Source organism: Oenanthe melanoleuca, chromosome 4 (genome assembly GCF_029582105.1).
Source record: "Oenanthe melanoleuca isolate GR-GAL-2019-014 chromosome 4, OMel1.0, whole genome shotgun sequence".
Taxonomy (NCBI): domain Eukaryota; kingdom Metazoa; phylum Chordata; class Aves; order Passeriformes; family Muscicapidae; genus Oenanthe; species Oenanthe melanoleuca.
In genome coordinates this window covers 23,671,704-23,694,661 of record NC_079337.1, presented here as the reverse complement: position 1 = coordinate 23,694,661, position 22,958 = coordinate 23,671,704, and the positions used below count along the sequence as shown (strand labels likewise).

Here is a 22,958-nt window from a genome sequence, read left to right as displayed (position 1 = left end):
TTCTGAAGGTTAAGGCTCTTGCCCTCTGCAAGCCTAATCCAAAGAATGTTTTGCCCACAAGCATAATATCTTACCAGGCCCACGGCAGAGCCGTTGTAGTCTTTGCTGGATGGAGATAATAAGTTTGGGAATAGCGTTCTTACTCGCACGGATGGTGTGAGGAAGAGGGAGAAGGAGGGTGGGAGGTCTGGGAAGGAGACAAGCCTTCTGTTATCTGAGAAGAATCAGAAATGAGTAGGTGGCAAGACCAAAGAAAGAATCTCAAGATCAGCACAAAGGAGATCAGCCAGGGCTGTAATTACGGTGATGTAAGTGAGAAGGATGAAATGGTGGGAGGGTTGTGTGGTGGGATGTTCAGAGGAAAGTAACGGAAGAGACATGCAAACAGACATGATTTAAGATACTGTGAAGGCTTTGGGTGTGGGGTTTTTGTTGGGGTTTTTTTTGTCCATGAACATTCAGCAAGTAACTGATTTTTAAGGTGGACCTCTAGTCCTGCTTCTTAACTTGAACATAATTAGAATGGTAAAGTCAAGGTGGTGGCATTAAGTTGCCCCTTTTCCAAGGGCTGTACACAGCAGCAGGCATCTTATGGCTTCAGTGCTTAGCATGTAACTGAGTTCTGTGATCTCCAGCCTGCTAAATGGCCAATCTGTAAAACACTTCAGAATGCTTTAGGAACACCGTGACCCTCTGCAGTCTATATTTTTATATATATTTTATCCTGCATTACTCCAAAGTGTCAAGAGTTGTGGAACTGTCCTAAGAAGGATTTTGTTTGCAGTTGACATAGCCCAACACACTGTTGGAAGTAGCTTTGATTTATTGAAGAAATAACTCTTATTTATTCTCTTATTTTGAAATCAACCAAGAGTGGAATTAGACCTGCTAATGCTAAAAATAAATTGAGGTGAGGCCAAGGAGGGAAGGGGAAACGAGGAAAGATAAGAGATCACCTGTTAAGCACCTTTCTGAAAGGTGAGTGGTGATTTTTTACTTTAAGCACAGTGTTCTAGGGGATTTGTAAATAGGAGCAATTCTGTCTTGGAAGTGGAGATTTCCAATTTCCTGTCTAGTCTGACTTTTGGAAGAAAAAGAAAAGGTGATTTTTAGCATCTCATGAGTATTTTGAAATCAGTAAGGGAAAAGAAGTGTACTAAGAAAAATTCCTCATTGTTCTGCAGCATGGAAATACTTAACTTCTTATGACTTGCTCTGTACAGGGCTCTGAAAGGCACATCATTCAACATGTGGCAGGATGCAATTGGGAAACGACATAATTTAACATTGTGTTTTGGCATATCATCAAGGGCTAAAGAGAGTGATAGAGAAGCTTAATAGACATCTGAAAACCTGTGAGAAGTATATTTGTGGGTTGCAAAATTCCATGACAATTAGCATCTGCATTAGCAAAGCTTTCAAAACCAAGAGAACTTGACTAATACTGATTTGCAATCAGAAGTACTTAAAAGGATCAGATTAAGACCATTTAACTTTGAACAATGAATTATCTTAACATTTCAAACTTCCTACATGGAAATTGGAGCCAAATTTCAGCATAGAGGTGATTTTTGGGCAGCAATTTATGACTGGATTATGTTTTCCCTGTTACTTAAAAATAAAATTGAGTGAGGCTGTGAAAGCGGACTAAAAAGTTACCAGTCCACAGCCAGAGTACTGTGGAAAAGAGGTGTCTGATGACTGTGGTCATGGTTGACCATGGGTGTTTGGCCAGCATCTGAGAAAGGAGATGCAAAGAGGATGTGGTACCTTCCTTTCTGAGGCATGTTTTCAAACCTGGCTTGTCCAGTGCTCTTGAAATTGCTGCTGGAGTAGTTAAAATTGAGAGAAATGTTATACCCTTTTCCACAGCCCTTGACTGCTCAAAAGCTTTAAACACAGCCTGGAGAACTTGCATCGAAGTTATTCTCTCTGAGAATGTGTGTGGTGATGGTGGTGCAGAGATTTGTCCTGATTTGCTTTCAAAATTGTTTCCTGTATTTCCCTATTCCCCATTTTGCCCACGAATAGTGGCCTTCAGCACACGCAAGAGGGATGGAATGAGCAGAAGAAAATTTTCTGGATTTAAATATTTGTATTATTTCAGATAGGCATAAAATTTCCATTAAAAATGTGTATAGCCCTCCACTGAAAATGTGTATAGCCCTCAGACAGATCATGGCTTGGATTGAAAGGGACCTTAATGATCATCTAGCTCCAATGCCCCCCCACCATGGCCAGAGACACCTTCCAGCTAGACCAGCTTACTAAAAACCTCATCAAATCTGACCTTTGAACACTTCCAGAGATGGAGCAACTTCTCTGGGCCTCACCACCCTCACATTAAAGAATTTTTTTTTCTAATATCCAATCTAAACCTATCCTCTGTCAGTTTAAAGCAATTCCCCCTTGTTCTATCAATACATGCCACTGTCAGAAGTCCCTCTCCAGCTTTTCTGTAGGCCCCCTTTTGGAACTGGAGGACTATTATAAGATCTCACTGGAACTTCCTCCAGGCTGAACAAGCCCAGCTCTCCCAGCCTGTCTGCAGAGAAGAGCTGCTCCAGCCCTCTGAGCATCTTTGTGGTCTCCTTTGGGATCAGTTCAACAGGTCCATGTGCTTTTACTGTTGGGGACCCCAGAGCTGGATGCAGGATGCAGGTGGGGTCTCACCAGAGCAGAGCATAGGGGCAGAATCCTCTCCCTTGCCCTGATGGCCACAGTGCTTTGGATACACCCCAGGACACAAATGACTTTCTAGGCTGGGAGTGCCCATGGCTGGGTCTCCTCCACCAACACCCCAAGCCTTTCCCCACAGGGCTGCTCTCAGTCCATTTTCCACCCAGCCTGTATTTGTGCTTGGGATTGCCCTGACCCAGCTGCAGAACCTGCACTTGTCAAACTTCATGAGGTTTGGACAGGCCACCTCTTAAGCCTGCCCAATTCCCTCTGGATGGCATCCTGTCCCTCCTGTGTGTCCCCTCACTCAGCTTAATTCTGACCTGACATTAACCTTGCTGGGGTGAAAGACAGAAGCCTTCCTCTCTTTCAGGCTCTCTGACATGGAGGCAAAGTTAGAAGAGCAAACCCAAAGAGAAGCCAGGGCCCCATGCAGGTGGCAGTTGCAGAGAGGCACTGACACCTGCTGGGAGAGGAGCAGCAGAGCAGACCCTGGTCCCTGCTTCCCCTTACCATCCTGGTGGAGGTCCTTGTGGAGGGAAGGAAGGCAGCCAGGAAGGAAGGAAGGAAGGCAGGAAGGAAGGAAGGGCTATTTTCAGTGCAGTCACAGCCTGTGGGATGGGTGGGTAAGTGAGGGTAGTAGCAAAGCATAGGTTTTCCAAATTAAAGAACAGCAGAACACTTTCAACTAGACAATCAGCATAGATATGGGATTAGAGAAATAAGGAAAAAACTTTAAGGATTTTTGCAAAATAAGTGCAGTGTGGTCACTTATGAAGCTGATTTTCACCGTTTCATATTTTAAATTGACACTGACAAATGAAAAAAACAGGTAATTCAGGAGGTAAATGTGTTTGTTTTGTTGGAGACACTCAAGTTGCAGAACCTACTGTGAAATTGGAGATGCTTAATGAAGTTTGAACTTAACCACATTTACAAGTGATTTAAAAACCCATTATTGTTTCACTTCTGAGGTGTTAGCAGTAGGTGGCTTGGGCTAGAATGAGGAGAGCAGTGGGACAACTATTGTTCTGACTCTTCCTGTGGGATAGGGTGGGGACAGGGAGTTGCCTGCTGGTGCACCATTCTTCTCTGGATGAAAACGGTGTATTTTGGTGGATTTAGTAAACTCACCACCAGACTGAGAAGTCTAAGGTCATGAGAAAAACTTTGTAGCAACAAACTGTTTCATAAATAAGATGTAAGGTTTTGAAATGTTTCATTTCCAATTGGAAGAAAACTTCAGAATTTTAGTGTTTTTCTCAGGTCTGCATTGCAGTTTCACTTTTTTTGGTGTATGTACGTGAAAAATTTCAAAATGAGGTTATGTTCCTGATGAGCTAGAAAGCAAGTTTTTATGGCATTGTCAAAGTCTTTCCCATTTGTTTCTGGAGACTAAGCCTGGGTGAAATCTGTCTTCTCATTTCAACAGACTGTATTCAAATACAGTTCTATCAAAGCTTAGAAAATCTTAGCATACCCTGGCACTGTGTTTTGCTTCCATTTGCTTTTGATTTTAGAGATTATTATTAAAGAAGTCTTCTGATACACATGAATGCAAACCTAGCCATCCTGAAGACAAAAGTAACCAAAAGAACAGAACAGAACCAAATATCCTTAAGCATAATATTAGAGCAACACTGCTAATAGAGCAAACCTTCTCATATCAGTCAGTTCCTTAATCCTCCTCTTTAAGAATTTTCTATGCACATCATCTTTTAAATCTCTGACCCTTTCCCTGCTTGTTAAGACTGCACTATATAGACAGTTTTGCAAGCTTGCAGATTGGAAAACTGTGCAAGTAGGTAACTTCATAGCAGGGCCAACTGAAGCACCACTGCCTGGCCAGTTAAAACATGAGCCTGGCAAGTCAGTGAGACATTATGGGCTTTAGTGAGAGCTTTCAGGACATGAGCTTTCAGCTCCTCCTTCCAGTGGTAGGAGCAAATGTTGAAGCATTTGTGCAGTGAAGGAGTCACTGGCAGTGGGACATAATGTGTGAGCAGGGTAGAGGCAACTGAGGAAAGTAACCATCTCTGAATTGGTGTTCTTGCCACAGGCATCAGTGCAGTGGAATCAGGGGTTAAAAGAGCAAAGTAGGCTTAAGTGAGCAAAGAGAGCATGATTTCTGAAGTTCCTTCCTCCTTTCGAAAGTTACAGGATCTGTATTCCCTCATTAATATTAAGTTGTATCCGAGTTAAACTCAGGAGTTATGAGAGCCTTCTATCTATCCTTCATCTCAGGGATACCTGAAATTGCACATGGTAAAATATTATTGCCAAAATAACTACACAGAATTGGTTTCTATGGTGTAAAGGCAAATCACACACTAGGTGGGACTGTGTTTTGATGAACAGTTGGTTTTCTTCACATATGTGTGTCTTTTGAGGTACACAGACTTCCTGTTGTGTATTTTGGACCAGGAGAGATTATATGATGAGATGAGTTAATTGCATCAAAGTGAATTTGGTATGTTTGAATCCTGTGGTGGTTTCTGGGTACTGTTGTCTTGTACTTGTACTGTGGCTCTGTGGATGCCTGTGTGCAGGAAAGTTGATGGAAGCACAAGAAGATATCCAGGTTACATCTGACTTGCCTTTGGTTTCATGAAGACAACTATTTAAATTATTCCAAGTATCAGAAGATTTAACTGTTGAGATTATCTTTCAAAGTACTGTAAATTCTAACCTATGTTTAATTGTGGCAGAAAAAAATACCTACAAAGGAAACTACCCATGTTATTTCTTCTGAAAGAAATTTCACTTACTGTTTTACCAGACCTCATGTTCTTCCCTGTTACAGCAGATGAAAACTGAAGTAGCAATTTCAGTGCCCCTAGCTCTCAGTCTAGAAAATAAATAATTTTAAAAACAGTCTTCTGAATATTTATTATATGCCACAAAGATACAGAAAGGAGACAAACCTGTGTCTTCCCCCCTCTTCCTCGCCTTTAGTATACTGTTCCTCTTTAAGAAGCTAGAGACAGCTGTCTAGAGGCAATCTGGTTTTTATTATAAACATGGAGCCTCTCTCCCCTCCCACCCCCAACAGGAAAAACATGTCTTGGGTCTCCCAGTAAGATAATTTTAAAGATTCTAGCTTGGTGATAGGGTTTGTAGTTTTGTGCTGCCTACACTTTGATAAGAGCCACACCTGCTTGGTATCACTGCCATCAGCTGCACAAAATGGGAACCTAAAATACCTGGGCGTTTTCCATGCTGAAACTAATTGCCCTGGAAGAGGTCTCTGGCTTGGGAAGGCTGGGGGAGGAATATTCCTGCTGCTCACATAATGCATCTAGCTGAGGTCAAACTATGAGGACAGAAGTTAGGGCTCCAGGCTCCACTTGTAGTTAATGGAGAGGTATTTTCAGGGGCAGTTAATTCAGGGCATTTGAAACAGCAGTGAATAATTTGCTGTTGGAGTTTCCATTCACAGTTACCTGCAATAGATACAGGTTAAAAGTAGCAAGGGTGATGGAGGGGTTGGACAGACCAAGAAAAACTTCATATTAACATAGTTTCAACATGGCAGCATCTGTTACAGTTTTAGGGCCCAATTTTATGTCATTTCTTGGGATACAAAGACAGCTTAAAAAGTTTCCTCTGCCGCCTGCTGGTATCCAGCTCTTGCAGAGAGGGCTTTTTCCTGTCTGCCGTAGGTCTCTCCATGTTCTGTAACAGCTTGTGGGACCCTGCAGCAAATTGGATTACTGAAATGACTGGGGTTTTGTTGGGAGGTGCTTTTTTTGTTTAAAAACAACAAGGGTTGTGGAGAGTTTGTTTGTGTTTGCCTTGAACATGTCAAGGATCTGGTTTGGGCTAAACCCACAAACCATGGCACAGCTGGGCAGGAAGAGGAGCAGACTGCAGTGCCGGCATCTATCTGCCTGTGCCTGAAACCCTCTGCAGCTCTGCTCTGAGAGAAAATACAGAGGGACTTCACAGACAGCACAAACCACCCTGATAAATAACAATCTGGGTTTGCATAGCCAGGTCTCTGGAGCACTGAATAAACCATGGCTGGCAGTAAGTCGAACATGTTCGTTTTGGACTTACAAAGTAAATGACAGTTTCAGATTTTGGGTCCTTGAATTCGCCATGTTGTTTGAAGTACTGGATTACAAGACATGTATTTTAAAAAAATACATGTGGCTGCCCGCTATATGTAATCTTGTCTCTTCTTAGAACTGTATCCAAACAACGCGATAGGGAAAGGTGTAGAAAAAAAGTACCTCATTTAAAATGTTTAATATCCCTTGCCCTCTGTGAAGGGTTAGGTATATCTCTTTTACTCCATACTTACTGCTGTACTGACCCAGACTTTCTTCAATAACCTTTTCTGATTAGCATAACTGGATGAAGCTGCATTCTCTCCCTTGTTCTAGAAAAGTTAAAAGACCAGAGGAGGAGAACAAGCCTTTTTTGGACCACCCTTCAATCCATCTCATTCCAAAGCATGGAGATGACTTCAGATCTCCTTGTGATCCCCTCAGCCACGGAGCCCAGGCTTGCCAGGAGACTTTAGTTTTACTGTAGCAATTCCTGAATTACAGTTTTACCATTTTGGTAGTAAGGCTTTTCTTTTTGCACTGTATTATTCCTGAATCTTCTGTCTGTTTCTTTCTCGAGACGTTGTTTTCTTTTTCTTTTCCCCTTTCCTCCTGCAGTCAGATGTGCACTGCAAATGGCACAGACAGTGCCTCCTATTGTGGCTCAGGCTCAAGACTTCACATATGTAAAATGTGACTTGCAGCACTTTCTTTGAAGCCTAACCACAGCCAGGGAGCTGTAATTGCAGTCTTTGATTTGTGCCGACTTCACTTGTGGATTGGGCTTTGCTAGGGCATGCCTCGCCTGGCGAGACTTCAGCTGCAGCCCCCCAGTGAAGCCTTAGATGTGGGAAGTCTTCAGTCTCCTTAGCACATGCCTGTGGTTTCTTGAAAAGAATCCTGATTTGACCTGTTTTATATCTGTAAGGCAACACCATCATCACTCGTATGTTTTAGGTATTATTTGGTTTATCAGCAGCAGAAGCAATTTCCAGCATGTAGCCTTAATGTGCAGCAGGGGAAAGGCTGGGTTCTAGATGCTGTTTTAAGGACAGCTACTGTGTAATTTGCTGTACTGCTTGGAAATAAAAATACGTGGGGCTTCCCTGTGCCTGTCCCCTCCCAGAATCACCGTGGTGTCTGCAGCCTTTCTAGAGGAGCTGGGCATAGTTAGGAGCTATGGAAAGGAGGCAGGCGCTGCAAAAGCTGCCTCTGGACTGGGAAAGAAGCAATGGCCGCTGTTGGAAAAAGCTGAAGGGCCAGAGCAAGGCCACAGTCGTTATTTTAACCTCCTGACTTCAAAGACAGCTTGCTGGTAAGGGAAGGGGGGAGGAGGCAGGGAACCATCTCAACAGAAGAGCATTTCATTTCCTTCAGTGAAGTAGACATTCCTGGCTGCTAATGGGGAGTAGCTCTGAATCACAGTGCTTGTATCAGACTGCTGTGAACTACTGGCCTGGCGCCTCAAGGCCATTCCTCAACAGGAAGCTGAATGTTTTCATGTAAGACTGAGAGGAAAACCTTCCCAGGAAGAGCAACCTGGACCAAACCTTTGAAAATCGGGGATGAAAAGGCACAAAATAAATATAAAGCTGCAGGGTGCTCTCCCCAGTGTTTCTCTGCTGTTTGCTTGGCCTCTCTTTCGTGCTCCTTGGAAAGGTAGAGCCCTTCGTAGCTCTTTGATCCGCACGTGTTACGGAGCACTGTGCTACTTTATAGAAAATAGGGAAAAAAAAGGCAGGAAGCTCAGGAGGCTTTTTTTAGTTGGGACATGGGTTGGTTTTATGAGGAAATAGGAACTGAATTAGTCAATACAGACCACCTCTGTTGAAACTGCTGGTTTGCCAGTGGTCTTCTAGCCATGCTGTTTAAGAGGCCTCAGTGGCTTTCAATGTCCTTTTATGGCTACCAGCAGCAGGTGTAAGTTATTCCTTATGTATCAGGGATGGCAGTATTTGGGTGACAAGGGAGCCTGAACCAACTCTAAGCTACACAGAGCAGTTTGCTATAAATTCGTGCTGGCCTTTTCTACCTTTGCAGCTGAACTTAAGTGTCCTCAACTTTGCACTATGACAATAGCCATGTGGGTGATCTCTGATAAGGAGTCAACTTGTTTAGTAAGATTTTGGGGCCTTAGCTTATGCTGATTAAAATCAAAGGGTACAAAATCAGTGTTAGAGGCTTTCTACCCTGGATAGGGTAAAAAGCCTCTAACACTGATTTTGTACCCTTTCTACTACCTGAGGCAGTGTAACTCCTTACTCATGAGCTGCCACATTACTCATCCACTATGAGTGAAACACTTTGTGTTGCAATGGGTTACATGGATCCTGCAGCTGATGGGAGGTGGGTGCTCAGTTATAAATGGCCCTGGTTTAAATACTGCTGAAATGTAATGTAATGTAAAATTTGCTGGCTAATTCAGCTTGTGGCTCTTGCAGGCTTAAGCAGTCTATCTATCATGATTAGCCTAAAAGAAGTTTGACTTGTGGTTTAAACCATTTCTTCATAAACTTGTTCTGTCTTGCCTTGCGTGACTCAGGGTGCTGGCAGTGTAACTTCTTTATGTGACTAAGCATTTTGTGTTTCTTCTGGTGAAAATTCATTTATCTTCTCCACTGAACTGCATTCTTGTGCTAATTTTTATCACTCTCAAAAGCTTTGTTCATTGAGCCTTCTACTTGTTTGGCAGTTGAGTAGTACATGGAGACCTAGAGGTTAATGTTGATTTTTCTGATACCAATAATCCCCAGACAGTAACTGGAGAGCATGCGTCCATGTGTGGAAAAACGTCTGACTCATCAGAGAGATTTTGGGTGGAGACCCTGTTATAACCCACTTGTCTGGATCAGAAGGGCAAGGGTGATGGTTGAGTTGGCAATTTCATAAATCAGCTGATGTAACCCAGAGACCTAGGGAGGAAAACTGTTAAACTGTTCCTTTTTGGATAAGCAGTTCCTGTTAGGCCTATACTATGGGCCATTTCACACGCTCTAAGAATATAAATCCTTCCAAGATCTAGTGAACTTTACTGCTTGTGAGGAGGCCCATGGTTCTTACACAGCTGGAAGATGTTCCCTACCCTGCTGAAGAGCAGAACAAATCCTCTCTAGTCATGAGGATGGATGGATGATGGTAGAATTAGTGTTCACACGAGCCTCATTCACCACATTCCCCTACCAAACTGCTTGCAGAAGACAGCATTTTTTAATGTCTGCAGGGAGTAGAGCTTGAGGCTCTGAAATAGAGGTTTAATTGACCTCAACCACTGCACTGCAGTACTAAAGCCCAAGGCTGTCTAATTTTGTAATGGTATCTGGGTCAAATGTTGTAGATAAATGAAATCCACTACAAAAGGGAAGTACTTCTGTAATATGCTGGATGTTTAAAACCCCACCTTTCTAGCTGGTATCCCTTTACAGTCCAAAGCACTTTCCATAAATATAGTTGCAAACTTCAAGCAAAAGCAAGTAGTAATGAATTCTGCATTTAACTTTGACATTGTAATGCACATTCCACTAACACAGTTGTAAGAGTTACAGTGACTCATCACCAGCTTGTTTGAAGAATTCATTTTTTTTTAAAAGGCTTCAGATAGTCTTTATCACACTCTCTCTCTCTTCCTCCCTGCTTCCCTGTAGGTGGGAAAAGAAATGCTTTCTCAACTTGCAAAGCAAAGGCGGCGACACCAGGACCCCTTCTGGAGATGGAAGCTTGTTAAACCCTAGGTGTGCCCTTCATCCGCACAGACCACCCCCAAGGAGTCTGTCCAGGATGTCATTCACCCTGATGTCACTGCTAGAGACACTGAATCATAAAGACAATCACTGCCAAAATCCTTCACTATCACGAGGTCCAGCCCTGATATAAATAGAGCAAACGAGCTCCTGGGTCAGCAGAGCAGCTTTTGTCTTCACCTCTGCCTTGCACTCTTAAGCCCCCATCTCATCTGTGTCCATATTGAGTCAGCAAACACAGTAGCATGGCTGTCTCTGCCTGCTTCAGCCAGCAGAATAACCTAGACCACAGCTGCCCCATACAGCACATCAAGGAATGGAATTTGCCTGGACCAGGATGACACGCTCAACCTTCTTTTTATTTAATGGTGCGACAGGATCAATTTTGGTTTTAGCTTTTTTTAAGAAACTTGAATGCTTTTATATTTTAACTTTTAGTTTGTAATTTCTTTGGTGTATATTTTACTAGGTATGAGCTTTTAAACAAGTGTCAGAAATCTGAAATACTTTTTAAATAAAAGGAGTTTTTCTTTTTTTTCTGCCAGAGGAAAAATCTGTATGGAAAAAAGGTGGCTGTTTTGTTAAACTATTTGTAACAAATAGTGGCCTCTCAGTCTATATAATACAGTGTCCTATAGAACTAAATAAATGTAACAACAGTCAGCTGGTCAGTAGACACGTTAGTCTTGCATCATCTACTCTGTAAACATAAGCAATACATCCAGCAAATCTGACTGCAGTGAGTTCTCCTTCTCACCCATTCCCCCTCTCCTTGTAAAAAGCCCAGCACTTGAATTATTACTTCAATTGTTCTGTATTTGTATCTGTTTTTGTTAGCCTGTTAGTGGGATTTTATGCCAGTTGTTGAAATGAGCATTGATGTACCCATTTTTTAAAATAGTAAGGCACAGCCTTTGCCAAAAATACTGTCAACCAATTTTTTTTTGTCATTCCAGTTTGAGTTAATGTGCTGAGCATTTGTTTTTTAATAAAAGCTTTGTAATAAAATGAAAGTTAACTGTCTTTAAAATTGGCTTTAAAAAAAAAAAGAATGGTTTCTGCTAGAATCCCTCAAAGGTAGAAGCAAGCTCAGGAGGGCACAGTCACTTGTAAGGCTGAACACTTTTGGCTCAATCTTCTGTAGCAGGAAATGCAATGTGTCTGTTTGGCTGTTTGCTCACCTGGAGTGATTTTGGAAAATGATTTTTTTATTTGAAAAGTGAGCAGAAGTCTCAGTTCCATAACATAAATAAGGAATGGGGAGGCTCAATGCACTGTTGTGCTGCTCAGTTAGCTTTGACCTAAGTGGAAATATTAAGGATCTCTCCATCATCATTTTCCTAGCAAAATCCTAGTGAAGGGAGCAGTGGTTTAAGCTGATGATTAGGAATACAGATTTGCTTCTTTCTGGGTGCAGTCCATGCCCACACAAGAGGTAGAAGCCTAAAGTTAAATTTCTTGTTACTGTATGAATTATTCCACAGCCAGGGCCTGATCCAGAATCATCATGGCCTGCCTACTGCCAGTGGTGCCTGGGAGATGTTCCTGCCATAGCAAGCAGCACCACTGCCTCACTTCTACTAAGGGACTTTAAAAAAACCCAGACACTGGAGCCATAGATAAAGTGCTCCACTGATTTGTGAGTGGAAAAGAAATATTATGAACTGTACATTGAATCAGCATTTTTTGTATTCCAGCTTCCAAATCTTGTTTGGTGTGAGACTGGACTGAGTCAAGCTTAAGCTACAAGAAATGACATAGGTCAGTTACTGCCTAAGGAAGCTTTGGAACTGGATTGTTTATAAATGACCCTTTCACTTGGTTGCATAAGAAATTTGATAATTAAAAATGTTATAAAACAGCTTCCTCTTAAACCAGTGTGCACTGCACACATGCCCAGTTTTAAGGTTGTAACTAGCACATTAGTTCTTGCAATATTTATTTCTAGCAACTAGTGATTACGTTAAAAACAAAAAAAACCCAACAAAAACCCAAAAAACAACAACAACAAAAAAAACCCCCTAACATAAAAAAACAAGTGACCAGGCTCTCAGATGGCAGGAGAAAATATCTCTTGAGAGAATAGCAACTGTATACTGGAGTTTTGCAAGACTTGGCTATGTTTCCATTCAATTATCCCAGCCTTTGCTGGAAACCTGTCTTGCTTTTGGTTTGGGGTTTGGTTTTGTTTTTTAAAGGGGAAAAAAAGGCAAGTACTTAGTGCTGTAATTGGTCTAAATCAAGGATTACTGCAGTGAGATCTGCAAATTACATGTTCCAAAGACAGAGTTCTTTTTAGAACTTTATAAAACATGACTACTTCGTTTAGATTTTTTTAATGGCTATTTAAAAAGCCATTTACCCAATTTGAAAAAAAAAGCTCCCAATGGAAGGGTTGGCTTCATGTAGCACGCTGTCCCCAATACACTGTTGCAAACAGTTGCCTGCTTTAAGGAGGAAAGGTCTTTCAGCTCTAATAGTGAAGAAAAAGAATTTGGGAGCTAAAAATAATATCTCTGCTGTTAATATACAGTGAACGAGCACCATGTGTTGGGCTCATTCACAGATCAAAGACCTTTCACATACAGCAGCTATGGGAAAGGTTAAGTAATATGCAAGGCTTAGGATGCTGCCATGAGAGCACCTGAAACAGAGTAACCCAGCTATCCCCGAATATCCCCTGTGACTGGGTCTGTGTCCACTCCTGCCCTCCCCTGCTAATTGGCATTTGTTCCTGTGGGACCAAAGGAGCCCTCACTGTCTGTGCCAGCTTGTCAGTGGAGAGAGATGAGCTAGTAAAGATGGCCAAGCGATGATGGTACTGCCCTGGCTGTAAGACTAGGTTTAAACCCTTCTGACATGGAACAAATTAGTCCATGTGAGACTCAAAACCAGCACCTAAATTCCTGATGTGCAATTTAGGCAGACATCAGAATCTAACGTTGTCTCTTTTGGGTGCCTGAGGAGATGATTATCCTGTATTTCCCACAGAAAACATCTTCAAGGATTTAAATGTTCCTACCTAATGGCTGAGTTAATTATCCAGACACTTCTGTACAAGCATTCACAAACCACTCTCTGCCCCCACACTTGGTTCTGTGCATGTACTAAAAGCAGTTCTTGCATGGATCACAGCATGGGTAGTCTAGTTCATAAACACAGAGCTATCCCAGTACCTAGGAAACACACAGCCTTCACCCTCCCCTCACCAAAAACAGCAGACACAGAACAGGGGAGCTGAGCCAGGATTATTTACAGCTAATCAGGCCAACATCACAGGATGGTCTGTCTCCTCAGGCTTCTGGATCACTTGGACCAGAGCCATTTTCCCTGTGTTACATAAAAGAACAATGCTTCAGCTAACTTTGGCTTCTTACACAGCAAGTGATGACAGATTCACTAGTTGTGATTATAGGGACTCACCAGCTCTACTGAATTATCTTCTGTTGTAGTTCCCACTTCGGATTAGGCAACAGAAAAGGCAGTAACTTAGTTGTACAAGGGATAGCTTGGGTGCTGGGTCAATTTGCAGCAAATGTAGGACCTTAAGGACCCAATCCTTGCTCCAGGCTCTAGGACAGCAGAATCCACAGCATCAGTTGTCTGCACCCCTTTGAAACCACTACAGTGCACAAGGCTTTGAAGCAACCATTCTGTTTCCTGGTGGCTTCCTGCTCTGATCTACATGGCAGCTAATTAGGTGAAAGCAAGACTGGCAGAAAACAAAGGATGCTACTGAGACTAAAGAAATGCCCTGTAACCTCTCCCATAAGTCAGCTGCAGTTTTTTCCCTTAATTTGCAAGGGGACTAACATACAAGGAAGCCTCTCCTCCAGAACAAGGACCTAATACAAAGTAGAAAATTAGAGGGGAAAGAAGTAAATCCACAAATAGCCAGAAGTCTGTCAGCTATGAATACATTTCTCCTAAGTCAGGTCAGTGAAAAACTACTGGGCTAAAAAGGAGAAGCTGTAACAGGAAAATGGTTGGCTATAAACACATCCTGAGATGAAATCAAAAACCTGAAAGTATGCCCAAACACATTCATTTCTCCACTATACATCAGGAAGAGAAACTCTGGATTAATGTATGAATTTACCCTTTGAGTCTCCTCATAGATATGAAGCTCAAGTTTAGAAAGCCAAGCAAGCAAATGAGCATCTGCCCAGGAAAAGGAACATATGTGCCAGAAATAGGGTAAATTAACCTCTAATTCACCAGTTTTTGGCTGGGCCAAAACAAGGATTGAAATACTGCTCCCCATTCTTCCAGATAAACAGTCATACCTTCAGAACTTGGGTTTCAAATGATGCCTCCTCTTTGGCTGGGACACTCCTGTAACAACCATGCCTTCACTGAATCACAGATGTCTGCTTGGCTGAGATAATAGTCACTGCATACCTGGTCTGGGAACCTTAGAAAACTAAGGTTTTTCTTCTTGAGAATGATGTTCTACAAACCACACTTTGATAAACTCACCCATCCCACCTTCCAGAAACCAAACACATACAAATAAGCAACAGTTTCATTAACCTGTTATGGAAAACCAGCATAAACCAGCAGAGCCAGGACAAAAAATTCTGCTGCATAACAGAAGAGCAACTCACTCAAGAAGTCCATACTGTTCACTGTGCTGAGAAAAGGTAAGTGACATAAAATCTTCAGCAGAATAAAAAAATGGCTCAAAAAGTCCTACAGGATATCTCTTCAGCTGAGTTAAGGCATCTCTGTTTTTTAACACAGGGAGAAAAAGCCACAGAAATAAGGACTCAGATATTGACAAAGCAAAATGCTATAGGATTCATTTGCTTGGCATCTGCCTCTGAAAGCAAAGTGCTGGGTAACAAAAGAGGAGACAGCACACAGCACAACATGGCAGTGACTACATCCCTTGACTGAAAAAAGCCTGTGATGGACCAGATTCTTACATTCTAGTTGCTGCTTTTGCTACCCTGAAATATGCTGCCTTTTTACTCTTCTCTGTTTAATTTTGTCATTATTAACATCAGCAGCAGCAACTTCTTTCATTCTACACTCCTAATTTAATCCTAAATTAATAGGCAGTAATCATATTTGGAAACAAATCATGTGACAGAACAGCCACTGCATTTTTTCTGGAAAGATCTGATAGCTTCAAACTGTACTCAAGTTCTTATGACAGTAGCCTGAAAGAATCCACAATCAAAACACACTAATCTAATAACCCTCAACAAATTCAACCATGAATGGTTTTAGCCACCGTTTGAAAATTCAAATTTTATAAGGCAGATTTCACATATGGTCAAAGTTTCCCTTTGACTGGGACTGGTATAACTGCACAACCCAGAAATCAAACCACTCACAGCACTTAGTCACTGAGCAGTCTAATTCTGCCTATACTGGTACTCTAAAGCACTGACTACCCATATTTAATTGTTTAGTAAGTGTGAACTTACTGAAATTACACACTGAAACTGAATTGTAAGCTGTTTCTCAATATTCGAGTGGTTTATTCCCTTCTTCCTCTAGTCCATTTGATTTCTCTTCTACTCTAGGGCTCCTCCCTCCTCCCCCTTCTCTCATTTGACTGACTTCTCTGCTCTTGGGCTGTCCTCCCTGGCAGAAAGAGTTCCCTGCTGATGGAACAGCTTTGCTAACTGCTCTCACCCACTCAGAAGCAGTCCCCCCTTCCAATGACCTAATGCCGGATTTCCTAGGAACCTAGAAAAATGGACTTCAATCTAGCACAGGTCTAAACACTTATACTGTATTTTTATTCTGTTCAGTTTGGAAATAAATACAATTTGAAGGAAGAAAGACTATTTTCTAGACAAGTGAAGAGAGAATTTCCCTCCATATCTGTTACCCAAGCACATTTGAAGGATGGTACTTCCTTAGCTTCCAGGTATGTTGTGAGGATCAGATACAATTACATGTAACTCATGTAAACCACAGATGGAAGAATTAAAGGATATTTTAAATGAGATGCACACAGCTATACTACAGGTACAGTTACCATAACAGCTACTACACAACTATAGAAACATGGAATATACTATATTTATCAACCAAAATTCAAAGAATTCTTCAGATCACCTTATTCCAGCTGTTGTCTCACTAGCTTAACCCTGTGCCACTTTTGGGCAGGAGTTAGCTCACTTTCAGAAGCAATGGCAAGGGAACCCAGACAGAACAGAAAGAACCAAGCACAAAGAAAGCTGAAGGGTGTGGATTTAAGAGTTTCACCTAAACTATTTTCTATTGGGGGCACTACTGCTGTTGTAGAATTTACACTGCCATGACCCCAGGGAAGTGTGAAGAGACCCACACTTAGGCTGAGGGTAAACTAAGGAGAAGTAACACTCACAGAAAAGATGAAATGGAAAAGTGCAGTTCCAACTGCTCAGCTGAACAACGAAGACTAGGCAGGACTTTCTCACCTGTCCCTTTACCAGATTTCAAACAGTTTCTCTTAGACATTGTTGCCAATACTTAATTAATTTAAGTAGAAGACAATTCCTAACCAGGAGAAAAAAAAAAAAAGCTTGCCACATTCTTCGCAGCATACAGTAGTGTGAGTTAAAGGATGTCCTTGCTAATTCACATTTTGAAATCACTTCTAGTCAAAGGTATCTAAAATACTCTAACTCTCGCTGGATTTCCAGCTGCCAAGTACCAAACTTTGTTACTTCTCTCTCCATTTCCGAGCAGATTCAGCAAGTTCTTCAAAACCACTTCCTTGCCTGCAGAAGGTAGAGAATATGGCACTCATTTTAGATTGATTTTTAGATTTTATTTCCCAGTTTCAATATAAATCCATTGCAAGTTGAGCTATGTACCTGGGTACTAGCACTACTCTCATAATATGAATTACATTCTAAGTCAAACTGATACCAGCAGTAGCTAAGCCCAGTCTTACCTGTCACTGAAACCATTCATTCCCTAAAAACACAATAAAAGCAATTTTTCAAAGTCATAATTTTCACTAGAAACATTCCTGCTTGTAATGTTAGAAATGTGTACCACTGTGGAAAAGCTCTGGCCTTTGCTAAAAAACAGTGAGCCTCTGGGTGAAGATAGTGCCTATTGTATGACCATTTGACATACTCATCATTGTTTCCCATTATTCTCCCCTTCCACTGCTACTTCAAATATCACATGTAAATAGAATAAGCAATTACTTCAGCTGTAAACATGAGCAAATAGCCTTTAGAATATAACTCTGTCTTTGAGGTAAACTATATGTTCCTCTTTTAATCTATGACAACCAAATGTCCTTACAAATTTAGATCCAAGTAACAATACTGGCTTCAGTTCATAGATTTGCCAGTTAAGCGTCAACTTAGGCAACAATAGCTTTCAGTCTTAGCCAAAAATAAAATGCTAAGTCCCTAAGAAAGAGAGACTTCTTCCTCAGTTTTAAGTAATGCTTTTGTTTAAAGCAATAAAAAAAAAATGTATCAGGAAAACTACATATGTGAAATTCACAGCATCTTCTCTCTGTCCCCCATATTCTCTCCTATTACAAGAAAAAATTACCATTTTTAAACCCTCGCCTATCCTCATCTCTCTAGAACTAAATAAATTAGATTTCCAATATCTTATGTCTCTTACTCTAAAGTAAGCTATTTAAATGCCCATCCTCAATCTCACACTTCACACACAGTGCCATTTTCCTAAAAGCACCCTGACTGGTTTCAGAATCCACAGCCTCTTTCAAAGCAGCTCCCTCTCAATGAACTATTTCCCTGCAGTCTATTTCACCCATGCTCCTCCTCAAAGGACTCACAAAAGTCTTTTAAGGCACTTAAAACATTATTTGGGTATCCACTGCTCACTCTCTGACACTGATGTCACAAAGGAACTCAGAAATCCATCCATAAGCAGACAGGATAACCCTGTGATTCAAAAGGAAGTGAAAGGAGAGGGTGAAGAAATCAGGAGGAGAAATCAGTACTTTTTCCCAACTGTTAGAATCACAGTCTCATTGCTACTGTCTGAAGTTACTAATTAGCAAGAGCAGAATTTTGCTCCTGCAAGTAATTGTGTTCAAAAAAGTAGACAAAGAGGAAACAGGGGAAGAAAAGTATGAAAGTTGCTTTTTCTTTCACATTGTCTCAAGAACTGAAGGGAGGTTGGAGAACTTGCCATTAAGGTCCTTGCCAGTTTTTTTCTAATATTCCCCATTACTTTGGAAATTAGGCTCAAGACCTAAAAATAAACTAGTACCCCCCAAATCAGGCTCTTCAATAAATACTTTTTTCAAGTTCTGAGAGGGATTTCAGTACTGAGAAGAAATCATAGGAAGCTAGATGCCTCATCTGTTTAGACATTCTGGAAAACATCACTAGGCTTCCAACTGAAATAAAAGGCTTTTAGAAATTTCACCCTAAATTGCAATGAAGAAAGGATTGCAACATCAGCTGTAAGGAACCCATTAGCCCTTTTGACATATTCAGAAAAATAAAGCAGTTGTCACAGTTGTCAGAAACAGTTTACCTTTTACAATCTCTTTAGAGAAAACTAACAACTAAAAAGCCTGTGAAATACAGGTGTCTTACACCTGCTTATGCTTGTGGCTGTGTAGGAGTGAAAGCAGGAGGTCTCAAACAAAGTTAATGTAAAGTAGGTGAAGATTGAGCTGAAGCAAGGGCTTCCTTCCAATGACTGCAGTGCTCCAATCCAAGTCAGGGAGTCAGGGAACAGAGCAGTCCCTCCATTGGATTACGTGTTACCTACATAGGTCCTGCCACCAACAGAGCAGAGAAATGTCAGCCTGTGCCCAACCAAGATCCACTTACTGTAGATGTGTGGTTTTACCAATTTCTATTGCACAAATGTTTAATACATCCATTTGAGTATGCAAGGATAATTAAGAAAAAAGGGGGGTTTTATTTGGTGCTAATTCACCACATTGCAAATTCCAGCTGTTTACTGTAGACCTACCACCAAGCATACACTTCTTCCCACAGCTCATCAGAAAGCCTCTTGCTGGTGAAAGTGGTTAATCCACAACATTTTTGTTGCTGAAGCCAAGACTCCAAATGGGAGGTTTAAGTTACTAATGACAAAAAACTTGCATTCTTTAACTAGCAAATACTGTAAGGGCTTCTCCATTTACAGAAAACCACCCTAGAAGTGGTTGCTGGCAGAAAAAATGGATCAGAATAGAAGAAGCTGTTACCAGGCAGGACAGAGATGCACAAAGCAAAGCAGCAGCAAACAGCAGGCTAGGAAAAAATCCTGTTATCTGGCAGCATGGGACAGCCAAAGTAAGCGACAAGTTCCTTAGTGCCCGCCAAGCAAAAGCCCTGTGCTAAAATATCCTCCTGTGCCATGGCCAACTTGCAGCCTCTGACCCCAGGCTGGAAACAAAGCTTGGCCTTAAGCCTCACTGTGATGCCTCATGCCACCACATGACAAAAGAAAGGGCTCCTTTAATAACTAGGTTTGATGTTTTGTATTATTCCTGCCCCAGAAGCAACCAAAACTTCCAGCCAGCAATAGAGCTTTATGGTGCTGGTTTCTCTTCAAAGAATGCACTGCCCTGAGTTATTTGCAATTTATGGAAAACCAAATAGAAAACCTCTAGGGGAATAAAAGAGTGAATTGAACAAATGCAAAGTTGCTCCACGGGCATACAAATCAAAATCAAGTATATTATCAGTAACACCTGACATCATCACAGACTGTTCTGTGATCTCATAGATTTCATTTAAGACTCTGCATAGCATTGCCTTTATGAAGAAACAACTATACTGGATAGTAAACAGTATATAAAGAGTGATTTCAGTTTTGATGTGAACTTTTGAGAAGATCATAAAGCTCAAGGCAGATCATTCTACAAATCATCTTTACAGTTACCAGATTGTGGCTCTACTTAACCCTTCTCTAACAGAATTCAGTGGAAGCACATCCCTCTGGCTGTGAATAACAGGAAAAGCTACTGAAGGAATATATAACATGAAAAGATCTAGCTCTCAAAAGAATCACAGCATCTGCTTTTGCCTCGTCTCAGCTTTTCCAAAAAGCACAAGGAAAAGGCATTATTTAGGTCAGTTTTATAACTGCTCACATGGTTACAAACTGTAGTGAACAAAAATACTGAGATGTGTGTCACTGCTGTGGTCCTAGTTAGAAAAGGAAGAATGTAGCACCACAGCTATAGGTTCCTTTCCTGAAAAAGCTAGCTCCAAAACTCTCAGCAGTAAATTTTTAGGAAAAGTTGGTCTCTACAAACTACAGAAGCTGTGTGTAGTTTGCTCACATCTTTAAAGTCACTTTGTACAGTAAAGGGGCTTTCTCTAGATGCAAGAGTAACAAGCATGCATTAAACAACAGAGAATATCTGTTAGTAGCTCTATCCTCTAGCACCCACCTCCTTGCACCACACCTGGACACAGAAATATACTGCATTGCATTATCTTACACTAACTCATTTACAGACTTTACTGACCAAAGCCTGGCACAAAGTCAGAAACATACAAAACCTTTTCACACCAAAATCACCTTTTGGGCAGGCAAACGAAACACCTCTACAGGTGCCCTTCTCGTACTAATAACAGATACAGATTTAACAAGACAATTGTATCTCACTACACTTCACTTTATACAGCAAACTTCTTATTTTTTCTTCTTCACTCTGATAAACATTCATTAATTTCACCCACTAAGTGAATCTCCAGAAGAGACTGGTTGATGATCCTCAGAAGTTTTGCAGATACCTGGAGGTGTGTAAAAGCCCCATCCACAGAACAAGCCATCACTGAAGAGCCCGTGCTAGATGCTGGACTTAACTCCTATTAATTGGTTTTTGAAGGATATTTGCATTGTCACCTCAAAACTCTTGGGTCAGATGTCTTGGGGGACAAATACAACTCATCTACGGAAGAAAAAAAGATACCTTTTCAAGTTATTTTATGCTGTAGCTGAGTCAATTCTACACATTTAATTCCTCTTTAGATCAAACTTTACTGCTGCCTCTTGCACTTTATCCTCCATAAGCCACTCCTGCAGAGTGACTCCTCTGCCCAATAAAGCTTCTGCTTTCAAGTCCGTGTTTAAAATGTGCAGTGCTCCCGTTTCTCCTCCGCCTTGTCAGCAGCTAGGCTGACCACAGATGGAGCACATTTGGCAGCTGAGATGCCCCAGATGCTGGATCTGGAGCCACCTTCCCAGCTGCAGCTGCTGGGCTCACGTCCACTCCTCAGCTGCTGGCTGTCAAGCTGCCCTCGAGCTGTGCCAAGCGTACATCCCAAAGCTTTGACCAAAGTGGGGCACATGCTTAAATCTCTGGGGCCTGCTGACAGAAATGATAATAAAGACTAAAGGTTTTAAAAGCAGGCTGTGAGGGAAACCAAACACCCTACTCTCCTTTCTCTCCTATCCCTCGTTTTTTCCACTGTTAATAACAGTTCAAGGAGAGCTGAATGGTGAGAGCAGGTCTCATGCACCACATGCTAATCTGAGGTACTGACCAGCAGGAGATTCCCCTTCACCAACAGTGTGTGCAGTGGAAGGTGGATCATGAACCTCTGCTTCAAGTTAAAGCCACAGCAAGGGGTGGGAAATAATCTTTACTGAGGAAAAGGTGGCAACAGACAATTCCTTTATTTCATTACATATCCTTTAAGCTCTCTAGAAATCTTTAAACTTTCAAAGCTGTAGAAATTACTGTAAAATTCAGGAGCGACTACTTAATATCCTACTTCTGGGTAATTTCCGAGGTTTCCTCCCTTAAAAGGACTTCTACATTCTCCATGCCTCCCCACTGAGGAGCAAAAGAGAAGGCTTATCTTGTTTCAATGACTACAGTCACACAATTACCATTCTGCATTCTCATCTAGATTTAAGAGGGAGCATTTGAAGTTTTTATGCGTTACCTCACCTCTACTCATCCTAGCATAGCACTCCACATGCTGATAAAATAAACTTTCCCCACCCACCATTAAAGTACTTCCACAGGGCCTATTCTGCTAAAAAAATAGAAGTCTCTTCTCAAATACCAAGTCCAACTCACAAATGCCTCTTTTTCAGGCTTCTTCTATTTACTACATATACACATACTGTACCTGTTAGAGCTTCTGAAAGGAAAACACAGTTTTAGGGAAAGTTTATTTTTCTAAAATATCACATTTACTAGTGAAAAATATTTTGCACATTTAACATTAAATACCCTATGCCTTGCTATAAACCTTCCCCTTTCCAAATTAAAGATCATCATCCAAGTAAAGGGATCAGTAGCAAATTACTTCTATCTAAATGTTTTTTGTTTAAAAAAAAAAAAAGCATTACTTAAGACAGAAGGGTCATACACATTACCATTTTTAATTACTACTGAAAACAGTAGTACTGAAGCTAACTTCACCCTGCAGTATTTAAAAGCCACTAAGCTGAGCTACAAGTATTAAGAACCTCCAGTGAAACAGACTTCATATGTAAGCAGTATTTCAGTAAAACCAAGTCAGTTTAACAGTATATTAGTAAAGAAAAAAGACTGCTTATAGTACTG

General features: G+C 41.2%; 1 protein-coding gene across 7 annotated transcripts in view; it reads left to right on the top strand.

Annotated features, from left to right (window-relative positions):
• The window catches only part of LEF1 (lymphoid enhancer binding factor 1), a 70,465-nt gene extending 58,979 nt beyond the window's left edge, over positions 1 to 11,486 (top strand). For 5 of the 7 annotated variants that reach the window (XM_056489406.1, XM_056489402.1, XM_056489405.1 and 2 more), the window contains one exon: positions 10,373 to 11,486. In XM_056489406.1, the coding sequence (XP_056345381.1) occupies positions 10,373 to 10,452 (80 nt within the window). In that variant the 3' untranslated portion in view covers positions 10,453 to 11,486. The remainder of the gene's footprint in view (positions 1 to 10,372) is intronic. The other 2 variants (XM_056489407.1, XM_056489404.1) reach the window with 1 other exon arrangement.
• The last annotated feature ends 11,472 nt before the right edge of the window (positions 11,487 to 22,958 follow it).